At 39.7% G+C, this 26111-nt stretch overlaps 3 protein-coding genes across 7 annotated transcripts in view; 1 reads left to right on the top strand and 2 right to left on the bottom strand.

The window, feature by feature from the left end:
- Positions 1 to 1555: 1555 nt before the first annotated feature.
- AK6 (adenylate kinase 6) lies at positions 1556 to 18078 on the bottom strand. The gene is made up of 5 exons (XM_032404269.1): positions 17932 to 18078; positions 16702 to 16794; positions 6230 to 6288; positions 5763 to 5908; positions 1556 to 2749 (listed from the first exon to the last, which is right to left on the bottom strand). The coding sequence occupies exons 1-5, from the start codon at positions 17957 to 17959 to the stop codon at positions 2557 to 2559; spliced, it is 519 nt and encodes a 172-aa protein (XP_032260160.1). The 5' UTR covers positions 17960 to 18078; the 3' UTR covers positions 1556 to 2556.
- On the bottom strand, positions 14692 to 18044 carry TAF9 (TATA-box binding protein associated factor 9). 3 transcript variants are annotated; one of them, XM_032404266.1, is made up of 3 exons: positions 17932 to 18044; positions 16702 to 16794; positions 14692 to 15726 (listed from the first exon to the last, which is right to left on the bottom strand). In XM_032404266.1, the coding sequence occupies exon 3, from the start codon at positions 15707 to 15709 to the stop codon at positions 14912 to 14914; it is 798 nt and encodes a 265-aa protein (XP_032260157.1). In that variant the 5' UTR covers positions 15710 to 15726; positions 16702 to 16794; positions 17932 to 18044; the 3' UTR covers positions 14692 to 14911. The 3 variants fall into 3 exon arrangements, with proteins under 3 accessions (XP_032260157.1, XP_032260158.1, XP_032260159.1); XM_032404267.1 differs by lacking the exon at positions 17932 to 18044 and adding an exon at positions 17825 to 17925; XM_032404268.1 differs by lacking the exon at positions 17932 to 18044 and adding an exon at positions 17750 to 17824.
- Positions 18079 to 18328: 250 nt separating the features above from the next.
- The window catches only part of RAD17 (RAD17 checkpoint clamp loader component), a 33163-nt gene continuing 25380 nt past the window's right edge, over positions 18329 to 26111 (top strand). The window contains exons 1-5 of one of the 3 annotated variants that reach the window (XM_032404264.1): positions 18329 to 18415; positions 18730 to 18773; positions 19630 to 19733; positions 22228 to 22482; positions 22999 to 23082. In XM_032404264.1, the coding sequence (XP_032260155.1) occupies positions 19692 to 19733; positions 22228 to 22482; positions 22999 to 23082 (381 nt within the window). In that variant the 5' untranslated portion in view covers positions 18329 to 18415; positions 18730 to 18773; positions 19630 to 19691. Of the gene's footprint in view, positions 18448 to 18729; positions 18774 to 19629; positions 19734 to 22227; positions 22483 to 22998; positions 23083 to 26111 lie in introns of all 3 variants that reach the window. The other 2 variants (XM_032404263.1, XM_032404265.1) reach the window with 2 other exon arrangements.

Below are 26111 nucleotides of genomic sequence, written 5' to 3'. Positions count from 1 at the left end.
GGCAGACACTTAAGTGACTGAGCCACCCAGGTGCCCCTCTCCTTAAGTTTGTTTTAAATTAGTCTATTTAATAAAAAAGTTAACAAGTAGGTTTGACTAAAACCAAACAGTAAATGGGGCTATTTCTAAGACCTTATTAATTTTTTTTAAGGATTTTATTTATTTATTTATTTGAGAGAAAGAGGAGAGAGAGCACAAGCAGGGGGAGGGCTAGAGGCAGAGGGAGAAGCAGGCTCCCGGCTAAGCAAGGAGCCTGATGCAAGACTCGATCCCAGGATCCTGGGATCATGACCCGAGCTAAGGCAGAGGCTTAACTGACTGAGCCACCCAGGCGTCCCTAAGACCTTCTTCTTCAAATAACTGTAAGATGTTAAAGAATTGTTACTAGTTTCACATGAAAACATAGGACTGAAATTAGTAAGTATATTTCCAAAATTCCCAAAAGGTGCATAGCTCCATATTAAACTCCCTAATAGATCATAATCTCCCTTCTGTTGAAGGAAGACCTTTATGATGAATCAATTTTAGTGTTAAGATAATTAGCAATCATTTGATAATTTAGTGAATCCCAGTAATGAAAAGAATACTGTCTTTTCAAAACAGCCATTAGTATTACTAAAAATAGTAATCTCGGACTCTTAATCTACACTGGGTATAGAGATTACTTAAATAAAACAAACAAAAAAAAAGATTAGGGATCCAAAGAAGATGTAGGAATGATACTCTTTTTTTTTTTTTTAAGATTTTATTTATTTATTTTGACAGACAGCGAGAGAGGGAACACAAGCAGGGGGAGTGGGAGAGGGAGAAGCAGACTTCCCGCCGAGCAGGGAGCCCGATGCGGGGCTCGATCCCAGGACCCTGGGATCATGACCTGAGCCGAAGGCAGATGCTTAACGACTGAGCCACCCAGGCGCCCCATAGGAATCATATTCTAATAGGCATATGAAAAACAGCCCAGGGTGCATGGGTGGTGGTTCAGTCAGTTAAGCCTCTGACTCCTGATTTTGCCTCAGGTCATGATCTCAGGGTTGTGAGATCCAGCTCAGCATCCGGCTCTGCTGGGCGTGGAGCCTGCTTGAGATTCTGTCTCCTGCTGCCCCTCCATCCCCCCACCCACCCCAAAATGAACCAAAATGAAGACCACTGAAGACCAGAACGAAATACGACAATTTCATCCACAGGATGCCTATTAGATAAACAGTAGCAAGTGTTGGCAAGGATGTGGAGAAATTAGATCCCTATTACATAGATGGTGGGAATGTAAAGTAATGCAACCACTTTGCAAAAACAGTTTGGTATTTCCTCAAAAAGTTAAACTCAGTTGCAGTATGACCCAGCAATTTCCCTGTATACCCAAGAGAATTGAAAACCTACATCCACAAAAAAACATGTACACATATGTTCAGAGCATAATTCATAATACCCAGAATGGATACAAGCCAATCATGTAACTGATGGAATGCATCAACAAAAGGTGATACATACAGTGGAATATTATTTGATTATAAAAATGAGGTGCTGGTACAGGCTACAACATGGATGACTCTTAAAATATTATGCTAAGTCAGAGAAGCCAGGCACAAAAGACCACATATTGTATGATTCCATTTATATGAAATGCCCAGAATATGCAAATTCCATATAGACAAATCAGTGATTCCAAGGGGCTGAGAGAAGGGAAAAATGGGAAGTGACTGCTAATAGTACGGGACTTCTTTTGGGTGGGGTGATAAAAATGTTATATATGGAATTAGATAGTAACAGTTAATGTGTGATGGCTGCACATTCTTGTGAGTATAATAAAAGCCAGTCAATTGTGCACTTTTAAATGGTGAATTTTACCTTAATTTAAAAGAATAGGGAGGTCTGTATGTTCTGAGATGATATACTCTCCATAACATATTAAATGAAAAAAAAAAACCAAAACAGAACAGCATACACAGCATGCTTCCACATGCTTAAAGAAACTACCATACACACACACTTCCCAGGCATAAAATCTCTTGAAAAGAGACACCAGAAACCAGCAACATTACTTCCTAATGGGAGGGGGGGGGTGTCTGGGTGGCTGAAGAATAGGGACGGCCTGGAAGGGAAATCTACCTTTCCAGGATACTCTTTTGTACCTTTTGGTTTTTATACAGAGTATAAGCATTACCACTTAATCATGTGTTTGTTTTTTTAAGAAATAAAAATGAAAACTCTGATGTTTTATCCTTAGTCTTAAGTTTTATTTTAAGGGATCATCTTCATTTTCTTTTGTAACCAGCTTAGAAGATAGCCACCCATTTGGTCAGATTTATTTATTCTTCAGCAGTTGAAGCATTTAAGATGACAGTTTTTACTTTAAATCCTTAATGATATTATATATACTATACTTGAGAATGTTTTGCTTTCTCGTGGAGAAAAAAAGCCCAAACATAAACCTTTAGATTATCCATCTACTAGTCCTGCAGCACAATCTTAATAAGAAAGTTTTACTGATAACTGGACAATTTATTCATTATGGCAGGGATATAACAAGAGTGGTTGTAAAGTGGCCAGTCTTATAAGTCAGGAGCTATGATCCTTGATCCACTGCTCAATCCACTTCAATATCTGATTGATATTATCCTCTAGATCTTCCGGTTTATTGCTGGGCAGTTGATGTACTATTTCTTCCTTGTAGGATGCTAATGCTTCTTCATAAAGAACTTGAAAAATTTCACACTGAATATTTTCTTTTAGTTTCTTTTCATTATAACCCCTGGAAGGCAATGAGGAGAAAACAAAAAGCAAACTGAATGACATTAACTGGAAGTTTAGAAACATACTAGAAACTGGACACTTTTAAATACATGAAAAATCATGCAAAAATACTTCTTGTAGTCTATTTACCTTGAGAAAATAAGACTGGCACCTGTAAATATGAGAGACTTTTTTGACAAGAGGGTTAAACTAAGGTCCAGTGTTTAGGTTTATCTTAATTTTCTCCCCACAATTCGTCATCCACTCAATTAGCAAACATATCTACGTACCACAGATATTGAGCTATGAAATAAGTCTATAGCTGTGGTCCTAGATTTCAAAAGCATTAGAGGAGCTAAGATATAGACAGATAAAATAACTAGATGGCATATAAAAATGAAATACTCATGGGGGTGCGCCTGGCTGGCTCAGTCAGTGGAGCATGTGACTCTTGATCTCGGGGTTATAAGCCCCACATTGGATGCAGAGATTACTTAAAAGTAAAATCTATTTAAAAAATGGAATACTTATGATGGGAATCCTATATATACTATATATATAATTGGGTACTTGATCATACAGATAGATCTATTTATGCTTTCCCAATTCCAAAGACATTTAAAGAAATTAACTTACATAATCTTTAGGCAGATATGTAAATTAGCCAACTAATCAGCTAATGAAAAAGATAAAGAAAATATTCAAATTCAAATTAGTTCAACCTTGTAACAAGATTCAATTGAACTACTTAAAAGGTGATTAGCTTTATGAAAATACAACAGAATGGGAGGAAATTTTTGCACATCAAGTATCTGATAAGAGATTTGCATCTAAAATACACAACTCTTATAACTTAATTAAAAAAAGAATAACCCAATAAAAAATTGGGCAAAGAATCTGAAGAGCTCTTTCTCCCAAGAAGATACACAGTAAGCAAATGGACAGTAAGCAAATGAAAAAATGTTCAAAATCATAGTGATCAAGGAAATGCAAATCAAAACCACAATGAGATACTACTTTATATCCACTGGGAAGGCTACAATCAAAAAGACGATAACCAGTGTTCTCAAGGATGTGGAAATACTAGAGGCTTCATACATTGCTCTTGGGAAGGTAAATTGGTGCAGCCACTCTGGAAAACAGTCTAACAGTTCCTCAAAAGGCTAAACGTGTTACCATATCACCCAGCAGTCCCATTCTTAAATTCCATATCCAAGATAAATGAACACATAATGTCCACACAAAACCACAGGCACGGATATTCATAGCAGTATTATTTATAATAGCCAAAAATGGAAACAACCCAAACATCTATAATCTGATCAATGGATAAATAAGATATGGTATATCCATACGATGGAATAGTATTTGATAAAAAAAAGAAATGAAGTACTGATACATGCTGCAACACAGATGAACCCTGAAACATTATGCTAAATAAAAGCCACAAAAGACCACATACTGATTTCATTTATATAAAATGTCCAGAATAGGCAGATCCAGAGATAGAAGGTAAATTACCAGTTGCCTAGGACTGGGGGACTGGGGATATATGGAGAGTGACGGCTAATGGGTACAGGTTTTTTGGGAGGAGGGGGACAATGAGCATTTTCTAAAATTGGTTGTAGTAATGGATGCATAATTCTGTGAACATACTAAAAATCACTGAATTGTATACTTCAAATGGGTACATTTTATGTATGTGAACTTAGTAAAGCTGTTTTTTTAAAGATGATTACTTTGTAACTTTTTCAGTGGCTAAAAACAGAAGACTAGCTCTCATAGCTTTTTCAGACCTTGTCAGTCTGGCTATTTACATAAAACAGTGATTTTTTTTTTTTTAAGATTTTATTTTTAAGTAATCTCTACACCCAACCTGGGCTCTAACTTACAACCACAAGATCAAGAGTCACATGCTGTGGGGCGCCTGGGTGGCTCAGTCGGGTAAGCGGCTGCCTTCAGCTCAGGTCATGATCCCAGGGTCCTGCAATCGAGCCCCGCATTGGGCTCTCTGTTCGGCGGGGAGCCTGCTTCTCCCTCTCCCTATGCCCCTGCTTGTGTTCCTGCTCTCGCTGTCTCTCTCTCTCTCTCGAATAAATAAATAAAATATTTTTAAAAAAGTCACATGCTGTACTGAGCCAGCCAGGTGTCCCAAAACAGTAATTTTTAATAAAAATTTTAAATTGGCTTGTTTGAGAAAACGATGTGTACCATTATGGTCTCTCTTCCCATTTAAAATACTTTTAATGGCTTTTCACTGCCAAAAGAAAGATGATTAAAGTTTCAGGTCTAGCTCCAACTCTCTCTGTGTATTTGCTACTATATTCCTTGGTGCAAGGATTTTGCAAGTATCCCACGCAGTGATGGTTAGTGACAGCTGACTACCACCGTCCGTGAGACCTTCATATTCTAATCCTGAACTTAGGGGCAAACTTTTGGAGCTTTCTTCCTGAGATTGTCTTGTAAATCCTTCTAGAACCTCCATCTTTCCCAGCTTGAATCAAAAGACAGTGGAAAAACGTCTCCCATAAAAATTTTCTCTTTTTTGGTTATTCTGGATTAAGTCTGATGCCCTCTTGGAGGAACCAACTCAAATATATTTTAAAGGTGGTGAAATGTTGATTTATCATGTCCGTTTTTCATAAACTCTCCCATTCATGTTGAGGGGATAATGTGAGAGGGTAATGTTCAATCAGTAGTCAAGAGTATGTTCTTGGCTTGGCTGTTTTCCCAGTAAGGTTTTACATTAAGGAAAGAGCATGACTAAATAGGGTTGCTGTATAGTATATTTTACTGAATCAAACTGTCAATTGCAGTATTCATTTACTCAGTTATAAACTACTGCCTGTGTTTTACACATGAATCTTTTTCTTTTGGATTCAGAACATTGGTACCATATAGACATGGTTTATAATGAGAGACCAAAAATCACATTTTCAAATAGAATCCTTTATCATGGTAATACTGGCCAATTTCAGGAATCCGAATAAAGGTTTATATCATACTTTAAGAATTCGTTTTTCCTTTCTTACCTTGTTTCAAGTCTTTTGTACAATACACTGTTATCTGCTTGCAGCACAAAAACTATATGAAACCAGCGTTCAGGAAAGAAATCACAACCATGGTAATCAACAATAACTCCACCTTCGCTCATTTGGTTTTCTAATTCATCAACTACCTGTGAGAAAGGGAAAAAAAGAATGCTCCTTAAAAAAAAAATGAGGTCAACTTTCCTATTAAATTTTAAGAAGTATACTTTATAGGGGCACCTGGGTGGCTCAGTTGGTTATTGTCCAATTTTTTATTTTGGCTCAGGTCGTGATCTCAGCATTGTGAGATCAAGCCCCGTGTCAGGCTCCATGCTGGACATGGAGCCTGCTTAAGATTCTCTCTCCCTCTCCCTCTGCTCCTGCCCCTCCCCTTGTGTTCTCTCTCTCTCTCTCTCTTTAAAAACAAACAAAAAAAGAAGTATACTTTATTAAAAAAAAATTGTACTTACTCTGTCTTCATCTAAAATGGGGCATTCATACTCTTCATCATAGCCATCATACAACTGCCCTAAAAGAGATTTACATTGGCATATTAAAGTAAAGTAGTATTTTCTAAGTAACTCAGTAGTCTTCAATTAATTTTAGACACTAGGAGAGGAAATGTATCATCAATTACTCTTTTAGAGACTGAAGAGGGCACTAACACAGTAGATGTCACATGGACACCAAATGCAAAGAGCAATACTGATAAATTAGAATTTTATCTAAAAGGAAACTTGGATAGCAATCTATCTGATACCAATTTTAGTTACCAAAATTGAAACCAACTAAAAAACAATTTCAGAATTTGTGGGGCTGTTAGAAGAGGATTGTATTTTATTTTTGTTGAGCTACTGTTTGGTGGGAAGAGGGGACACATGAATACAAACACACACATTAACAGCAGATTAAGTATCACATTTATAAGGCTAAGGAGATGGAATTTAGTAAAAGCAACGACAGATTCTTGTTTCTAAGAATGAGCCCTCTGTCACAGAGGTGACATCTTCGTGGGGACTGGGGAAGAAGAGTCAGAACCCAAGTGCTCCTGAACAGTGTTGTTACTTCTAGATTTCCAGTATCCCCAAAACCCACAGGTTAAATAAACATCTTACTTCAGGAAGCAAAACATGAATGATGGGCAGTTATAAAGAAGGCAGATTTAAATCTCACATTAGAATTTTCCAACAAATCAAAACTGGCTTTCAAAGATGTCTTGCTTTAGAAGGTGATACATAGGAGCACCTGGGTGGCTCAGTCGGTTAAGCGTCTGCCTTCAGCTCAGGTCATGATCCCAGAGTCCTGGGATCCAGTCCTGCTTTGAGTTCCCCAAGCTCCCCAGGCTCCCTGCTCAGCAGGGAGTCTGCTTGTTCCTCTCCCTCTGCCCCTCCTCTCCACCCCTACTTGTGCTCCTGCTCTCTCCCACATAAATAAACATAATCCCACCCTCACCTGAATCTCTAAGAGACCGGTAAGAAGGCAGGCTTAGACCATCCTTTTAGCCATCTCTAAGAGCATGCTATAGTCTTCCCACATCTTTCCTTTGGGTATTTTTTTTTTAAGATTTTATTTATTTCACAGAGAGAGACACAGTGAGAGAGGGAACACAAGCAGGGGGAGTGGGAGAGGGAGGAGCAGGCTTCCCCCTGAGCAGGGAGCCCGATGCGGGGCTCGATCCCAGGACTCTGGGATCATGACCTGAGCCGAAGGCAGACGCTTAACGACTGAGCCACCCAGGCGCCCCTCCTTTGGGTATTTTGGCAAAGGTAGGGACACCTGGGTGGCTCAGTCGGTCAAACATCCGACTTTTGATTTTGGTTCAGGTCATGATCTCAGGGTTGTGAGATTGAGCGCCTCAACAACGGGCTCCCTGCTCAGCGGGAAGCCTGCTTCTCCCTCTCCCACTCCCCCTGCTTATGTTCTTGCTCTCACTATCTCTCTTCTCTGTCAAATAAATAAATAAAATCTTTAAAAAAAAAAAAAAAGAAAAATGTGCCATTCACAGATTTCCTCTACCATTTACTTCTAACCTGAAAAAATTTTAAGTGATAAAATGATAAAAAACATTCAACAATAAGGAAATACTTAAATCTCGGTTTTCTAATTTGATGAAATATAATTAAAGTAAATATTAAGGTAGTTTTATGTAGTATAGACTAGGTTGCACATGATAAATACTTACAACACAAAGGATAAAACAAAAAGCAGAATTCACAGTTGTCTGCAACAGGGCCAAAGATTAGAAGAAAAACAAAAGATGGAAATAAATTAGGATTTGGAGTACTTTTTCTGTGTATTATTATTTTTTAAAAGATTTTATTTATTTGAGAGAGAGAGACACACAGCTAGAGAGGGAACACAAGCAGGGGGAGTGGGAGAGGGAGAAGCAGGCTTCCCGCGGAGCAGGGAGCCCGATGTGGGGCTCGATCGCAGGACTCTGGGATCACGACCTGAGCCGAAGGTAGACGCCTAACGACTGAGCCACCCAGACGCCCCTTCTGTGTGTTATTTTTACAATGCAACAAAATCTAATACCTACTGCTGATTTTGTACGATGTTGGAATCTGAAGTAGATAAATACTGATGTTCCTTCACATTTATTTTTTTATAGAAGATTTTATTTATTCATTTATTTGAGAGAGAGAGAGCACATGAGAGGGGGGAGGGTCAGAGGGAGAAGCAGACTCCCCGCTAAGCAGGGAGCCCGATGCGGGACTCGATCCCGGGACTCCAGGATCATGACCTGAGCCGAAGGCAGTCGCTTAACCAACTGAGCCACCCAGGCGCCCTGTTCCTTCACATTTTAAACCCTTGACTTTTAAGACTAGTGAAATCATTAAAAATATATGCTGTCAGCAATGTCCACAACAGCCAAACTATGGAAAGAGCCAAGATGTCTCTCGACAGAGGAATGGATAAAGAAGATGTGGTGTATATATATACAATGGAATATTATGCAGCCATCAAAAGGAATGAAATCTTGCCATTTGCAATGACGTGGATGAAACTGGAGGGTATTATGCTGAGCAAAATAAGTCAATCAGAGAAAGACATGTATCATATGACCTCACTGATATGAGGAGGTCTTAATCTCAGGAAACAAACACGGTTCCTGGCGTGGTGGGGGGTGGGAGGATGGGCTGGCTGGGTGATAGACATTGGGGAGGGTATGTGCTATGGTGAGCGCTGTGAATTGTGTAAGACTGTTGAATCAGACCTGTACCTCTGAAACAAATAATACATTATATGTTAATAAAAAAAAGAAGTAGAAGGAAGGGAAAATGAAGGGGAAATCGGAGGGGAAAACGAACCATGAGAGACTATGGACTCCGAGGAACAAACTGAGGGTTCTAAAGGGGAGGCGGGTGGGGGAATGGGTTAGCCTGGTGATGGGTATTAAAGAGGGCACGTACTGCATGGAGCACTGGCTGTTATACGCAAACAATGAATCATGGAACACTATATCAAAAACTAATGATGTAATGTATGGTGATTAACATAACAGTAAAAAAAATATATATGCTGTCAAAAATAAAGACAACTACTGCAATATTAACTTAGAATTAAAGTCTTTATACTGCAATGCTGAAATGCAGGATTTCTTAAATCATGTTAATGTAGTTTAGTAGTGTAATCCAAGCTTTCAAATATTCACTTAAAAAAAAAAAAACATTTATCAAATACCATGTATAAGTGTCTGTAGGGTTAATAAGGATTTAATCGTTAGCAAAATGACCAGGAAGGCAAACATTGTCTTTCCCTCAAAGAGTTTACAATAAAATGAGAGAGGACAGACAAGTAACCTAGAAATTATACTAGGATAATACTTTAATGTTTATGATTCCTGGTGTTATAAGAGCAGAAGTATGGACACCTATTATGTTAGGAACATAAACATGGGATATCAGGGGAGGCTTCCTGGAGCAAGTGACTTAAGGGGAGACTTGAAGCAGTAACCGGAGGGAAAAAGTAGGGAGGACTATTTTCAACACAGAAAAAAGATATTCAAAGCCAGAGAGAATTAGGAGGGGAGGACTCAAGGGAGGGAAAGTCTCTTAGACTAGTTGGAAAATAGATGATAAAGGGTCAGGTAAATTGAGGCCAGATCAAAAAGGGCCTTAAAGGTTGCAGAGTTAGACTTTATCCCAAGGCAAAGTAAAATCATTAAAGCATTTTAATCATGAAATGACCTGATCAATTACAAATATTTAAAAATAATCTTGATTTCTGTGTAGAGAATGAATTGAAAAGAAGCAAATCCAGAAGCAGGGACACCAGATCAAGGCTACTGCAGAATTTTAGATGACTGATTATTATAACCTGTACCACAGGGAATGGAGAAATGGATTCTAAACTTCATTTCAAATTTCCCCAAAAAAGGGAAAAATGTATGCTTTTTTTTTTTTTAAGATTTTATTTATTTATTTGACAGAGAGAGACACAGCGAGAGAGGGAACACAAGCAGGGGGAGTGGGAGAGGGAGAAGCAGGCTTCCCACCGAGCAGGGAGCCCGATGCAGGGCTCGATCTCAGGACCCTGGGATCATGACCTGAGCCGAAGGCAGACGCTTAACGTCTTGAGCCACCCAGGCGCCCCGCTTTTAATTTTTTTTAACATATGCTACTTCAGAAAGTTTCAGTTGGAAGTCAAATTTAGAGTTGTAAATGTATAGGGTCCTAATCTAGAAGAGATGAAAAGGCTTGAATTGATTAAAGTACCAAAAGCTTAGAAAATTAATTTTCTCAACAAATTTTTATGATTTATTTAAAGTTAGGTTAGTTGCAGAAGAAAAATGATTGTGGGGCCAGTTAAATGGTAAGTTCTTACTTCAAAAGATCTTCCCAGCTGTTGTTAAACTATAAAATTACATTTTCTTTAACTGCCATCCTAGAATTTATACACTCACATGAAAGCTGTTATTTAATGATACTGGGATGCTAGCTATCTATTTTGGTGCTGTTGCCAATACTAAAACATTTTCAGATTTCTTACTTTATACAATTTTTAAAAAAGATTTTATTTATTTATTTGAGAGAGACAGAGGCCATGAGCAGTGAGGGGGGAGGAGCAGGAGGAGGAGAAGCAGACTCCCTGTTAAGCAGGGAGCTCACTGTGGGGCTCAATCCCAGGACCCTGGAATCATGACCCAAACCGAAGGCAGACGCTTAACTGACTGAGCCACCCAGGTACCCCTAATTTTTTTTTAAGTAGGCTCCATGCCCAACATGGGGCCTGAACTCAACCCTGAGATCAAGAGTTGCATGCTCTATCCACAGAGCCAGCCAGGTGACCTTCAGATTTCTTACTTTGGAAACATTTATTCACTTCAATCCAACAAGAAGCTTATGTCTGTGACGCAACTAGTACAAGAAGTTAATTGGCTTGGAAGGATTGAGTACTTTAATACCTGACCTTTTATGTAGATAAAGCACAATGAAATCTACTTAGAAAAGTTAGCAACAAAATGTGACTTTTGAGTGGGCCTTTTAAGGAAGAGCAGGGCCCCTGGGTGGCTCAGTTGGTTAAGTGACTGCCTTTGGCTCAGGTCATGATCCTGGAGTCCCGGGATCAAGTCTGCTTCTCCCTCTGACCCTCCCTCCCCCCTCTCATGTGCGTGCTCTCTCTCTCAAATGAATAAATAAATAAAACTCTTAAAATAGAATAGCACATATAAAGACATGGAGGTCAATTACCAGTGTCTGAGGAACAGTAAGTGCGCTGTGCATAGACTGAAGGGGACTCAGGAGAGTGGCTGCAGGGAAGGCTGAAGGCAAAGTATGACCGTTCATCATCTATATATTATGGAAGATGGACTTTATCAGAAAAAATTCAAGTCTTATTTATTCTTTTTCCCTCTTTTTTTTTTTAAAGGACAATAATAAAGAGGGAAGGAAAAGATACTAAAGAGTAGGAGATTCAGCAGAAATGGGCTTTAAAATGGGATGGGGATCATATTTAGGCAAACCATCAAGATTTACAGGGCAAATGCATCTGTGTAATGTTTGAATGTGTCTCTATGCGTGGGGAACAGGAATCACGAGTGGGCAAGTTCAGGTAGGACTTCAGAGTATGTGCTTTTTTTTTTTTTTTAAGATTTTTTAAATTTATTTGAGAGAATGAGAGAGAGAGAGCACATGAGATGGGGGAGGGTCAGAGGGAGAAGCAGACTCCCTGCCGAGCAGGGAGCCCAATGCGGGACTCAATCCAGGGACTCCAGGATCATGACCTGAGCCGAAGGCAGTCACCTAACCAACTGAGCCACACAGGCGCCCTCAGAGCATGTGCTTTTTAAGTCTATTAGTTTGGAGAGGTCTGGGAACTACCAAGGTGGCTACCTTTCGTAGGTGTCTTGGAGTTAGGCTCTTTTAAAAGGGAGTGACTGGTCCAGAGTGGATGAGATTACTAAAGGGAGGGGCAAAATTACAATATAGCTGCATTGAAATCGTGGGGAAAGAAGTATATGGGGGGGGGGGGGCCCTGGGTGGCTCAGTCAGTTAAGCACCTGTCCAGCTGTGACCCCAGGATTAAGCCCCGTATAGGGTTCCCTGCTCAGCAGGGAGTCTGCTTCTCCCTCTGCCCCTCTCCTCCCCATGCTCTCTCTCTCTCTCAAATAAATAAAATCTTTTAAAAAAAAGAAGTATATGGTGCGAGAGAGAGGATCACATGCAGACTGGGAGACAGCAGTGCTGGAGGGGCCCATAGAGGTTCGTTTCAAAGCCTTCCAGTGGAGGGAAAAAACGGGATAAAGAGGTTAGGACCAGGATGGCAAACTTTTTCTGTAAAAGGCCAGACAGTAAATACTTCAGGCTTTGTGGGCTAGTCTTCAGCTAGTGTGGTTCCTATAAAAAACAGCAGCAGCCTGCCAACTCCTGGGTTAGAAAAAGATCAAGATTTTAAGTGTTGAGGGCTCAGCTGTGCTTCACAACCAGTTTCCAATGGATCCAATGTTAATATAATACTTTGTCTAGACCTATGGGAATCCTGGGGTTTACGAACAGAGGCTGAAGACTGATAATCTTGTGGCAGGAAAATTAGGGGTGCTGCTAAGTGTAACTAAGTGATTGCATATGGGAAAGGATATCAAGTGAGGAAGAATCTGAGACTGGGAATAACAAGGGTAAGAAAAGCATCCTTAGCCACACCATATTTACGATTCCCAATAATTTTATTAAACTTAATTCCCCACCTAATTTTTCCTGCCTTGGTTCCAAATGGCCTACGAATGATCTCTTACATTCAACAGGATTACTAGAATGGCAATAAACTCCATTTAGACACATTTATTTAAAACCAGGGTGGCTTTTTGTCTTCTTTATACCACGGTTTCATAATCTCAAATACTACTGACATTTTGAGCTTGATTTTATAGGAGTGGAGGGCTATTCTGTGAATTGTGGGATATTCAATAGAATCCCTGGCCTCAACCCCAGTCTTGACTATCAAATCTCCAGAAATTGCCAAATGTCCCCTGAAGGGCAAAATCACACTTATCTCAGAACCACTGCTTTATAGATGTTTACATGGTTTCCCTTAAAATATATCACTATTTGAGAAAAATGAGGACAGGTGTCTCAGTATATTTTCTAGTTAAGATTTTATCTTGGCATATTTTCTAGTTAAGAATTTCAGATATTAAAAAAAAGATTTTTAGATATATTCAAATGGCATCTGGGGGAAAAAAAAAACCAATCTAGCACATTATGAACAACCTTATAAAGAACCTCATCTGGGGCGCCTGAGTGGCTCAATTGGTTAAGCATCTGCCTTCAGCTCAGGTCATGAGCCTAGGGTCCTGGGATCGAGGTCCGCCCCCCAATCCAGTTCCCTGCTCAGCGGGGAGCCGGCTTCTCCCTCTCCCTCTGCCCCTCCCCCTGCTTTGTGCGTGCACACTCTCTCTCAAATGGATAAATAAAATCTTTAAAAACCACAGAGGACATTTGGGACTATACACAGTTAGGTGTACATACACTGGCTAAAAACAGTGTCGAGTACAAGTATGAAAGGAACCAAATGTCTAGTGTTACTGTTCCTCTCAGTACTATTCGTAGTAGGTTATACAGCAACTTCATTAAGTTTAAAAATGTTAAATTCAGTGGGTAAGATAAACTGGAAGACTGAAATTGACAACTATGTGACTGAAATCACTTGTCAGAGACTGTAAAGTTCAACAGGCAAAGGAAGAAAACCAGATTTTATATAGGTATAAAATGGGAGACTGACTAGCCATGTAAAACAGCAAGCAAATACCTAAGTTTTATTAACTGTTCTTAAATACCAGACCTGGATTAAAAATATGAGCGTGATACTGACTTATAGTACCAAAAATATGACAAAGCTAAGATGTGCAAAAGTGAGCTGCAAAAAGGGATAATGGAAAAAAATTTTTAAAGTGGGGACATTCTGGGAGACACACCAAGGGTCCTTAAATATAACTAGAGATAGAAAAACAGGACCAAGGAAGAGGCTGAGTGACTGAAGAAGAGAAATCCAAACAGATGAAGTGGACTCTCCAAAAAAGAGACATGGTTAACACTTCAGCAATCTTAGAAATGGAGCCATAAGAGTGACTTATACACCAGAGATCATACTGTGATCCAAACATCTGAAGGGGCGCCTGGGTGGCTCAGTCAGTCAAGCGTCTGACTCTTGATCTGAGCTCAGGTCATGATCTCAGGGTCATGAGATCAAGCCCCACGTCGGGCTCTGCACTCAGCATGGAGTCTGCTTCTCCCTCTTCCTCTGCTTCTCCTCACCACTCTGTCTCTGTCTTCGCTCCCTCTCAAATAAAATCTTAAAAAAAATAAACATCTGAAGACACTAGAAGTACCACTTTACTGTTTATGAACAGATCACAACTTCAAGTTTATTCCTGTTGTTGACACGTAAGAAAACTGCTCTAAAAACATAACTGCCAAAGTACCGATGATCAAATTGATGAACATTTTTATTTTTACACTTAAAGGATGATGAATAACCATTACTAATCCTATTAAAGAAAACCCAACATCTCAAGCGGAAAGGATAACCATATTTACTCATTAAATGCCGTTTAAGTTTTCTACAACACAACTTGAAAATACCCAGCATGCATGTTTAATCTCAGTACAATGGTTTCAAGACCAAGTATACATGTTACAAGCATCAAGGCTAGATTACAAATTATCATAGTCATCATCGTCATCATCATCGTCATCATCATCATCTTCTCGTTTTCTTTTCAATGCATTTGATGATTCATTGGCAGTATTTTGTGATGACACCATGTTAGTGGTAATAAGAATGTTTTTAGACCCAATTAATGATGGATTAATCAGAACATTCTGAACTGCGGATGTTGCAGGAATTGATGCTTTTACAGTTGGGGACTGTGATGTGGGCATCTGTACTGTAAACCTTTGCCCTGTGAGAGACATTGGAGTCCCTACTTTAGTTGACACAGACATGGTTTGTGGGGTTGGTGTGCCAAGCGTGGGAGTACTTGGTCTGCTAGTAACTGAACCAACACTTAACCGTGGAACTGTTATTCTTCCCGCAGAAGTAGATGCCTTTTTTTGTAAAGACTTAAGTCTATAGTTTGGAGCAGTCAGGCAGTATCTATCAGGTGGCAACCTGGGGCCTGAATATGGCTTGATTAATGGCAAAGGAGTTTGATTTCTTTGCCTTGCAATATCTAATAAAAAATCTCTTGGGGGAGGAGAGGTAAAAGACTGATCAGCACGACACTGGATGGCCAATCGCACATCATCTGCATCAACAGTGGCTTTCTTAGCATGGCTTGAATAAATTTTCGCATCATCTAGAATTGTGGTCACATATCGGAAGGCAAACTCCAACATCTGATTTATAACTCTTGGCTCATATTCTGTAATCCCCATATCCTTCAGGATTTGTGCCATCATCTGTGCATCTTTCGGCATGCTCTTGGGAGAAGCCATCTTGCCAGACTCCATGATATCCGTTGATCAGACTTTAGATCATTTGAAAAAAATATGTACATTAGATCAAATCTGAAATAGTTACTTTAGTAGCAACTGTCAGGAACTTCAAAAATTTTAAATACTGTTAAGTTTTTGAAAATATATTTAAAATTGTTAAATGTTATATCTTTTTAATTTAAAGAGGAACACTTAAAAGTTCCCTTTAAATTTATTGAATTTCTATCCTGTACAAATCATAACAGAATAAAAAAATGAAGACACAAATAAGGCAGTCATAAAAGACTGGGAGAAAACAAGGTAAAATAAAAACATTTATCACTTTAGAATAATGTGCAGTTGTGTGCAGGCATGAACTATCAAATGAAGCTAAGAAGAAACCATAGAACAAGTCATGTCCTACTGACTGAGTTCAAAATAATCTGTCCTTCCAGTGAGATCTATACTCACCATCTCCACAAATATGCTTGGTACCATCCAAACCTTTATGTGTTTGCCCATCTCAAAAACATTCTCCCCAGGTCCCATCTCTTCATGGAAGCCTTCCCAATTATTACCATTCAGAACTACTGGCCAACAAAGTGGGGCAGGATGGGGTAGAATGGTCAAAACAACCAAGACATCGTACTACATACATATTACGTTCTCTTTCGGGCGCCTGGGTGGCTCAGTTGGTTAAGCAACTGCCTTCGGCTCAGGTCATGATCCTGGAGTCCCGGGATCGAGTCCCGCATCGGGCTCCCTGCTCAGCGGGGAGTCTGCTTCTCCCTCTGACCCTCCCCCCTCTCATGCTCTATCTCATTCTCTCTCTCAAATAAATAAATAAAATCTTTAAAAAAAAATAAAAATAAAAATAAAAAATATTACGTTCTCTTTCTACCGGTTTCCAACAGAGCATAAATTCCTTAATGGCACTGTCTCTGCTTTTTGTACCCTCTCACAAGTATAGTACTAACATTCCATTACCTACTCTCTTTTTTTAAAACCAACGCCAGTGTATCCCTTACCTTCTCGAGCTAAATCACCCACATTAATGTATTTCAGTCCTGATCTCGATGCAAGTTCTTTGCCTAGCGTGGTTTTTCCAACCCCTGGTGTACCTGTAAGACAAGCCACAGATACTTGTTAGACTTTAGCCACCTATCTACCCCTTTTAAAGTTTTCAACAACTGAAATGAAAAATGTCCTAATTAGCAATTCTCTGTGAATTAATATACACTATAACCTAATCAAAAACTACTCAAAGCCTATTGCATAACAGAATCTCACCAAGTGTATTTGATCTGTCAGGAGTGGGGCTTGGGGGATTCTGATACCAATTCGCAGACTGCCTGCCACCATAACGGATACTCCCAGAGTAACACTAGCCATCTCAAATTACCATCATTTATTTGCTTTAATTTTTAAAAAGTTAAGAAATTACTGGGGCGCCTGGGTGGCTCAGTCGTTAAAAGTCTGCCTTCGGCTCAGGTCATGATCCCAGGGTCCTGGGATCGAGACCCGCATCGGGCTCCCTGCTCAGCGGGGAGCCTGCTTCTCCCTCTCCCACTCCTGGTTATGTTCCCTCTCTCACTGTCTCTCTCTGTCAAATAAACAGAATCTTTAAAAAAAATAAAAAAATTAAGAAATTACTTATGGAAAAAATTTAGCCAGTATGAAAGACGGCTATCTTTCACCCCGGGAATTTTACAGTAAAAAAGCTTCTGATGCTAATTCAACAAACGTACACGGCAAGTTAATTACCCTACCCTATAAATATTCGAACCCTTTTACCCAAATGTGATTGTCAGATACAAAGGAAAATGAAATACAGCCCATGAAGGCCTAAGGACAAGGCGTCCAGCATTAAAAGACCTACTAAGGGTCAGATAGTAAATTACATTACCTCGCTAAAATTCTACAGACAACCCTGCTAAATAAGAAATTAACAGAATTTTACAAACAAAAACCAGATTCCGAAAGATTCGGCAGTTTGCCAGAAAGGGGACCTGAACAAGTCTCCCTCTCTGACCGAGCGGCCTCGGGCCAACAAAATCAACATTCCCCGCCCCCTACCCCGCCTCCCGCAACGGTCGGAGGAACCGGTCTCGAGGCCCCGACAACTGCCACGCCGCGCGGCCCTCCACTAGCCTCGAAACAGAACACCGAACGGCACCCCTTCAGGCGCCCGACGCCCCACGGCACTCGGCGCCCTCGGACTACCCCGCCGCCCAGCGCCTCCCCGCCGCGCGCCTGACCGGTGAGCAGGATGTTCGGAAGCAACATGGTCCTCACCGCGCTGGCTCCGGGCGTCCAGGCCCACGCGCTTTACGCACAACAGGGAGGAGCCGGAAGCGGCGAGCTGCGGCAAGCGCCAGTGGCCCCGGGGGCTTCGAGGCCTTGTGCGGCGCTCGCGGCCCGTCTCCACCGCCTAGTCACTGAACACTGGTTACCTGGCCTTCTATAGCACGCTTGCAGCGCAAGAGTCCAAGGCAGGGGCACAGGTCGGGCCCGCGCTTCGGGTCAGGCAATGCGGTAGATGCCTAAGCCACTGGCGCCGTTGGCGGCCGCCCTTCTGCCTGTGTCGCCGAAGCGCCGACCGGCCTAGAAAGTCCCCGGGAGGCGGGACCTCCGAGAGGCTCGGCGCTGAGCCCGGGTAGGGCCGGGTGGTTGCCCTTCTGCTGGAGCAGAGCCTGGCTCCTTCGCTTCTCTCCGCCCACGAGGGGATGAAGCTCCCGGAAAGTAAGGCCGCCGCGGCTGCGGCTTTGATCTGTGTATGTTTTAGAGACGCGAACCCATCTCTGCCTTAACGCCTCCCCGAGCTCTCTTCGCTCCTCCTCCAGACCTGCCCATCCCATTTGGGGACAGAGGGTGGGGGTGCAAAATTCTGGCCTGGAGTCGGGACGTGCGAGCTCCTCTCGGCTCTGCGCTGATTGGTAGCATTACGTTGGACGAATGTCTGGGCTTAGTATCCCCGGTGCAGTGTGTGAGGGCGGGTGGTGGGTAGGCTAGAAGTATTCTTGAAGGTCTTTTCTACCTCTGACGTCTCATTTCAGGAACCTGACATCATCCGGGACAGTTATCTTCTTTTTTAAAGGAGGTAATTGTCAGTCTTGTTTCTAAAGAGCGACTGCAGTCCTAACCGTAAAAACAGTCTGCGTCTTTTATTTCGACCTGCCAACTATATTTAGTCAATAAGTGTTTTTTCCACCCATGTATCTCTTTGAATCTCCAAAGCAAAAATATATTTAATGTGAACAGTTTGTGTGTCTGTGTACAATTTATTTTTTCGTGTATGGAGGCTTTTGCACGTTATATACCGTATGTGCATCCAAACCTTAAAGTCCAATACACCTTCCAGTTTACAAGTTTGCGGACCTTAAAAAGCATTGCTTCGAGCTCACTTCAAACTGGTGAATTCACTAGTTTATGTAAACATTGGAGAATTATTGAAGTCGGAAAACAGTGTTGCCCCCAAATTTCCTAATATGTTCAAGTAAGGAAAAGAGTTACAAAGAAATATACAGTTAGATTTAAAGTCTTTTTCCAAAGTAAGTGAAAGTCTGAATTTGTTACATGGTGAGTTTTTTTGAAATTTTGCGGGAAAAAACCCTGGAACTGTGATTTAAAATGAGGGAAATTTTAACTTTCAGCATAAAAGCTGCACAAATAGAATTGTCTGATTTTCTTACTGACAGAATGTCGGATAGGTGTTTTTTTCTGTTTTCTCTAATACGTTATTGAGTCCGTGTGAAAGACTGTTATACCACCACATGTGGATTGACACAGTTACAGTGATTAAAAGTAAACTTTATTTTAGCATTTTGACTTCTTTATGTTTACTATATCATCTCATTAGTTCTTGAGCCTTTATCATACTGTGGATTATATCAGTTTATATTACATCTATTTTATAGTTTTTCCTAATTTGACATTTTTTTCTTTTGTTTCCTTAGGTGAATTATACTTTAATGTACTACAGGTTGTATACTACGGATGGGAACTATTAAAGTTTATAATGTCAAAAACTTTTCTTAGACCAAAGGTATCTTCCACAAAGGTATGATACACTAAAATGGCCATGTAATAATTGCCCAAAAAAGAATGATAATTTTTGTGTATGTTCTTAATGACTTGTTATTGCCATCAAAGTAACAATGTCCAGTATCTGTTGTAATTGGTGATCTAAAAATTGTAATAATAAGTCGTGAAATGACTAAAAGCACAACCTTAATTTTTAAAAAGGTGTTTGCAATTCCAGTCACAAAGAAAGGCTGAAAACTGGAATGAAAGATCAATAGAAGAAAGAGAAACATATGAGTCATAGTTAGCGTTAAAGTGTAACAATAAGGGGTGCCAGTGGTTCAGTTGATGAGCATCTGACTCTTGGTTTTGGCTCAGGTCATGATCTCAGGGTTATGGGATTGAGCTCTGTGGCAGATTCCGCATTCAGTGCGGTGTCTGTTTGGGATTCTCTCCCTTTCTCTCCCTCCCACTCTGTCCCTCTCCTCACTGTCTCTCTCTCTCTCTTTCAAATAAATAAATAAATAAAATCTTTAAAAGATGAATAAAAATAAAGCTTAACCACAAGCCCTGCCTCTTAAAAATCATATGTTTTCGTGTGCCAGTTCTCAGCAAGGCTAGTGGTAGAGTAGGATGGGGGTCAGTGTGTATCATGCTCATTTGCTGGGTTGTTACTTTCCTACTGGTGGGTCTTATTTTTCTCTGATCTTAAGTAAATTATTAAACTTTGCTGTTTCTCTTTTTCCCAGTAAATAGGAGTCCACATTTATGTAAGAAATAAAACTATAAAATGTATAAGTAACTTACAGATCAGAATGGCAAGATCAGATTTGCTATCAAAAGTTTTACTATAACATGGTATTTTTACATATTCTCTTTTTTTTTAGAGATTTATTTTTTTTATTTTTTTTATTTTGAGAGAGAGAGCCTATGCAAGCTGGAGGGGGGGGGCAGAAGGAGAGGGAGTCTTAAACAGGCTCTGTGCTGAGCATGGAGCCAACTCGGGGCTCAGTCTCATGACCCTGAGATCACAACCTGAGCCAAAACCAAGAGTCGGAGCTCAACTGAGAGCCACCCAGGTGCCCCCCTTGTTTGTTTTTTTATATTTTACTTATTTATTTGAGAAAGAGAGAGAGAGAGCAAGCAGGAGCTGAGGGGAGGAGCAGAGAGAGAGGGAGAAGTAGGCTCGCCGCTGAGCAGGGAGCCGGAGGTGGGGCTCAATCCCAGGACCCTGGGATCACAACCTGAGCCGAAGGCAGATGCTTAACGGACTGAGCCAACCAGGTCCCCCTAAACTCTTAAAATTAGAAGCAAAGAGCCAAAATTGTAGTACTATAGACAGTCTTTTGAAGAAGAGGAAATGACTTATTTGGCTATGACTGAAAGTTTTTTCCATAGGTCTTCATTTCTTCACTCACTGATAATATTCCTATCTTCTGTCTTTAAAGGGGGAGTGAAGTGTGACTTTGATTCCTGAAATAGTTCTACTCCCCAACTTGCTTTTCCTTAGCATTGTCTAATAAATGGTTCACAACTATGGCTGAGTATTCTTCAAGGAAAATATAATTTTGGTTCCACCTTACTAGCTAGCCAAGGAATTCAAAAGTCACGTACTAAGCTAGGTTTTTCTAGATTTATACTGTAGGAATATTAAGAAAATTCATCTTAAAAATTTTAGTTACTAAAAAAACCTTTTTAATACTTCCAAGTATTTTTAGGTTCAAACTGCTTAATTCATCATCTTTCTCTGTGTATCCTTACAAAGGATTCTAAAGAAAGGGTAACGATGAAGGGAAATGTGGAGAGATCAGCCGTTTCTGTAGACCAGAAGAACATGAAGTAGAACTCACTGATTTTGCTACTCTATTATCCCAGTTCTGTTTTCTTAGACAAATCTGGGAAACAAATCATCCTCCCTGGAAAGCCTGCCTCCCTTTTATGAAAGTACTATTTGCTTTAGTGGGCTGAAGAGAAATAAAATCAAGTCATAATTACAAATTATTCGTAGCATCAGGATTATTAGGCTCTATCTTCTCAGAGTCCTAAAGCTGATAGGGATTATTTGGATATATGCAATGGTTCTTAGTTTGTGAATGTATTAACCTGGTCAAGGCAGAAGGTTTACTCTTCTTATGGTTATATATGGTTAAAATAAGATTTTATCTTTGTTTTGCTTCTTTTTTGACACATAATTTTAATATTTTTGTTTCAGACCTACAAATGAGCTTAAGAAGAATCAGCCTATTCTGTACTAGGAAGATTATAATTAGTAAAAAGAATTAAGTTTGTATTCTATATTCCTTTATATGGCATTTGTCATTACCCTGGTCAAGTGGACAAGTATGCATATGTACCTACTATGAAGTAAATAATACATATAGTGCCAGCTTTATTTAAAGAACTAATTTGTGAGGTTTTGATTTAAAATGTTGCAGATATGTGAATATATATATATTTTTTGTAGAGTAATTTACTTATATGGGGAACAGATGTAGATAATGTAATATTTACATGATTTCTTTTTTTTTCAGGTAACAGACTGGGTAGACCCATCGTTTGATGATTTTTCAGAGACTACAGGCATCTCTATTACTGCCACATCATTAGGTGTGAATAACTCAAGTCACAGAAGGAAAAATGTGCCTTCCAGATTAGAAAGTAGCAGATTTCTAGCTAGAAAAAGAGAAAAGCCATCTTCCTCAGAAAAGATTTATGGTCTAGAAAATTCAAAAGAGTATCTGTCTGAAAATGAACCATGGGTGGATAAATACAAGCCAGAAACTCAGGTATTAAAAAGGATGCAAACAGGTGCACATAATTTAACTTCCGGAAGGAGAGGAATGTATATTTTCAGATTATTACTCATAAAATATTTTTCTGAATGAATTCAAAAAAAACAGTAATTCCTAGTTTTTTTATGTTCCATGACTCAGCATTTCTCAAGTTATTCTGAAATTGTACCATTGGTTATTTGTCATAGATTTAATTTAATCCCAATATAGAATTTTATTTTTTTCTTAAGTGTAATATCTCTCCCTATTTATTCCCTTCCCAAAATGTGTTTCAGGATTTTAAAAAACTATGTAATTCCAAACCTGCCCCAAATTCTCATACAATGGTGTCAGTTTTAAGAACGGAATTTTTCAATATAAAAAATGAAGTGCAATAGCGAAGACTTTTTAATTCTTGTATCATGTTGTTTGCTAGTTTTTTCATTAAAAATGCTTAATTTAGATTAATGTGTGCTGCTATACCAAAAATTCTTGAGTTAAAATGTTTTATTTTAAACTTGAAATTTTTAGCATGAACTTGCTGTGCATAAAAAGAAAATTGAAGAAGTTGAAACCTGGTTAAAAGCTAAAGTCTTAGAAGGGCAACCAAAACAGGTAATTCAATAAGAAATGTGTTTTAAAATATGTAACATCAAATGTTTCTCTGATTTACAGTTGGTTGTAAGAAGTTAAACTTTTAAAAAGATTTATTTATTTATTTGACAGAGAAAGAGAAAGTACTCACAAGCAGGGGGAGCGGCAGGCAGAGGGAGAGGGAGAAGCAGCCTCCCCACGGAGCAGGGAGCCTATGTGGGGATTGATCCCAGGACTCTGGGATCATGACCTGAGCCGAAGTCACATGTTTAATTGACTGAGCCACCCAGGCACCCAGAAGTTAAACTTTTATGATGACTCTGTTAAGTCCAGATCACCTACAATAAAAAAGTCTCTGATTTACTACTACAAACTTCACTAAAAGACTCAGAGGTTTTGAGTTTTCTCCTTTACTTGTACATCTTTTCCCCATTTATGTCTCATCATCATCATAAAGCGTAATAAACCAGTTAGGGTTCTAGTATATTTAGCACATCAGATTATCTCACCCTGAAGCAAGCAGGCAAATTACATATTAGTTTTTGTACTAAATACAGCCTAAAACAGTCATCATTCATTTTAAGGCAGATGTTTTGTGTTTCACTTCCTACTTCTGTAATTACTTTTAGCCTCCAAGCTAGAATATTCTTTCTCTTTTTAAACTTTATTTTGAGATTCTCCAAACATAAAGGAAAGTAGAATAATAAATGAATACTCTTATGCCTATTATATAACCATCATTTTCACTCTTAAATATTCAATTATGAATATGTGACATTTTAGTCAGACTTCTGGAAACATCAGTATGCCTCTTTTTTTTTAAATAAAGCATTTTTCCTAATTAACTATATATACCATTATTCTGTCTAAAAAAATTAATTCCTTTTTTTTTTTTTAAAGATTTTATTTATTTATTTGACAGAGAGAGACACAGCAAGAGAGGGAACACAAGCAGGGGGAGTGGGAGAGGGAGAAGCAGGCTTCCTGTGGAGCAGGGAGCCCGATGCAGGGCTCGATCCCAGGACCCTGGGATCATGACCTGAGCCGAAGGCAGATGCTTAACGACTGAGCTACCCAGGCGCCCCACAAAATTAATTCCTTAATTTTATCTAATGCTCGTTTCATATTCACATTTCTCTGTTTGTCTGCAAAATGTCATTTATGGTGGATTTGTTACAACCAGGATCTAATAAAGGACTACATGTTGCATTTGATTCTTACACCTCTTAGGTCTATTAAAATCTAGAATGGTTCTCTTTTACCCTCTTTTTTTCTCTAAGACATTGACTTACTGAAGAGGCCAGGCCAGGTGACGTGTAGAACTCTCACATTCTGGATTTGTCACGTTGTTTCCTCTTCGTGATGACTAACTTGTTCTTCTACCTTGCATTTCCTGTGGCCTGGAAATTTGAATCAAGGGTTTGATTAGACTCAAGTTCAACATTTTTGTAAGAATACTTTTTAGGTCAGGGGCGCCTGGGTGGCTCAGTTGTTAAGCATCTGCCTTTGCCTCAGGTCATGATCCCAGTGTCCTGGGATAGAGCCCCGCGTCGGGCTCCCTGCTCTGCAGGAAGCCTGCTTCTCCCTCTCCCACTCCCCCTGCTTGTGTTCCCTCTCTTGCTGTGTGTCTCTCTCTCAAATAAATAAATAAAATCTTTAAAAAAAAAAAAACTTTCTAGGTCATGGTGTATGTTTTATATTACACCATATCAGAAAATATGTTTGGTTCTTCTGCTGTCTTTCATGTTACGTTTGATCACTAAGTTAAGGAAATAATAGTCAAAAATCTTTTAAGATTCTATTCATTTATTAGAGAGCATGAGTTGGGGGCAGAGAGAGGGAGAAGCAAACTCCCTGCTGAGTAGGGAACCCACCAACTAGGGGCTTAATCCCAGGACCCTAGGATCATGACCTCAGCCGAAGGCAGACACTTAACTGACTGCCACCCAGGCGCCCCAATAATAGTCAGAAATTTTCCCTTGCAACTGCAACATAATCTATGGGCATAGAGATAATTTCACAATGTTAAATGTCCAGTTCCCCAGCAGTCTTTCACATAAGTGCTTTAGTGTCCATTTTCAGTCCTTGCCTGAATCAGTTATTTTGTTAAAATTGTGAAATGGTGATTTTTTTTTTTTTTTAAGATTTTATTTATTGGGGGGCGCCTGGGTGGCTCAGTCGTTAAGCGTCTGCCTTCGGCTCAGGTCATGATCCCAGGGTCCTGGGATCGAGCCCTGCATCGGGCTCCCTGCTCCGCGGGAAGCCTGCTTCTCCCTCTCCCACTGCCCCTGCTTGTGTTCCCTCTCTTGCTGTATCTCTCTGTCAAATAAATAAATAAAATCTTTAAAAAAAAAAAAAAAAAAAAGATTTTATTTATTGGGACGCCTGGACGGCTCAGTTGGTTAGGGGTTGTGGGATCAGCGTTCCTGGGATTGAGTCCCGCATCAGGCTTCTCGCTCAGCGGGGAGTCGGCTTCTCCCTCTTCCTGCTGCTCCCCTTGCTTGTGCGCACTCTCTCCTCTCTCTTGGACAAATAGATAAAATCTTTAAGAAAATAAAACCTTCTTCCCTCTAAGAAGTTAGATTCTCACCAATCATAATATTCTTTATTATACAAAAGTTCAATGATAACAGTAATTATAAGACATTTTTATTCAAAAATATTTTTGAGGGGTGCCTGGGTGGCTCAGTCGTTAAGCGTCTGCCTTCGGCTCAGGTCATGGTCCCAGGGTCCTGGGATCGAGCCCCGCATCAGGCTCCCTGCTCGGCGGGAAGCCTGCTTCTCCCTCTCCCACTCCCCCTGCTTGTGTTCCCTCTCTCACTGTGTCTCACTCTCTCAAATAAATAAAATCTTTAAAAAAAAAATTTGATAACTTGTAGATTTTTCTATGGGCAAGCTAAAATTATTTTTTCTTAAATTTATCGTAAGTACTTAAAATATACACTGACTTTAATTTTTCAGGGCAACATCTTCAAAATATGGTAAAACTGTTATAGTGTGATGGAAATGTACAGCATAGGGGATATGGTCAGTAATATTGCAGTAACTTT

This window comes from Phoca vitulina, unplaced genomic scaffold (assembly GCF_004348235.1).
Source record: "Phoca vitulina isolate PV1807 unplaced genomic scaffold, GSC_HSeal_1.0 scaffold6, whole genome shotgun sequence".
Lineage (NCBI taxonomy): Eukaryota > Metazoa > Chordata > Mammalia > Carnivora > Phocidae > Phoca > Phoca vitulina.
The sequence above is the reverse complement of the archived record's forward strand: the minus strand, read 5'-3'. Positions and strand labels throughout refer to the sequence as shown.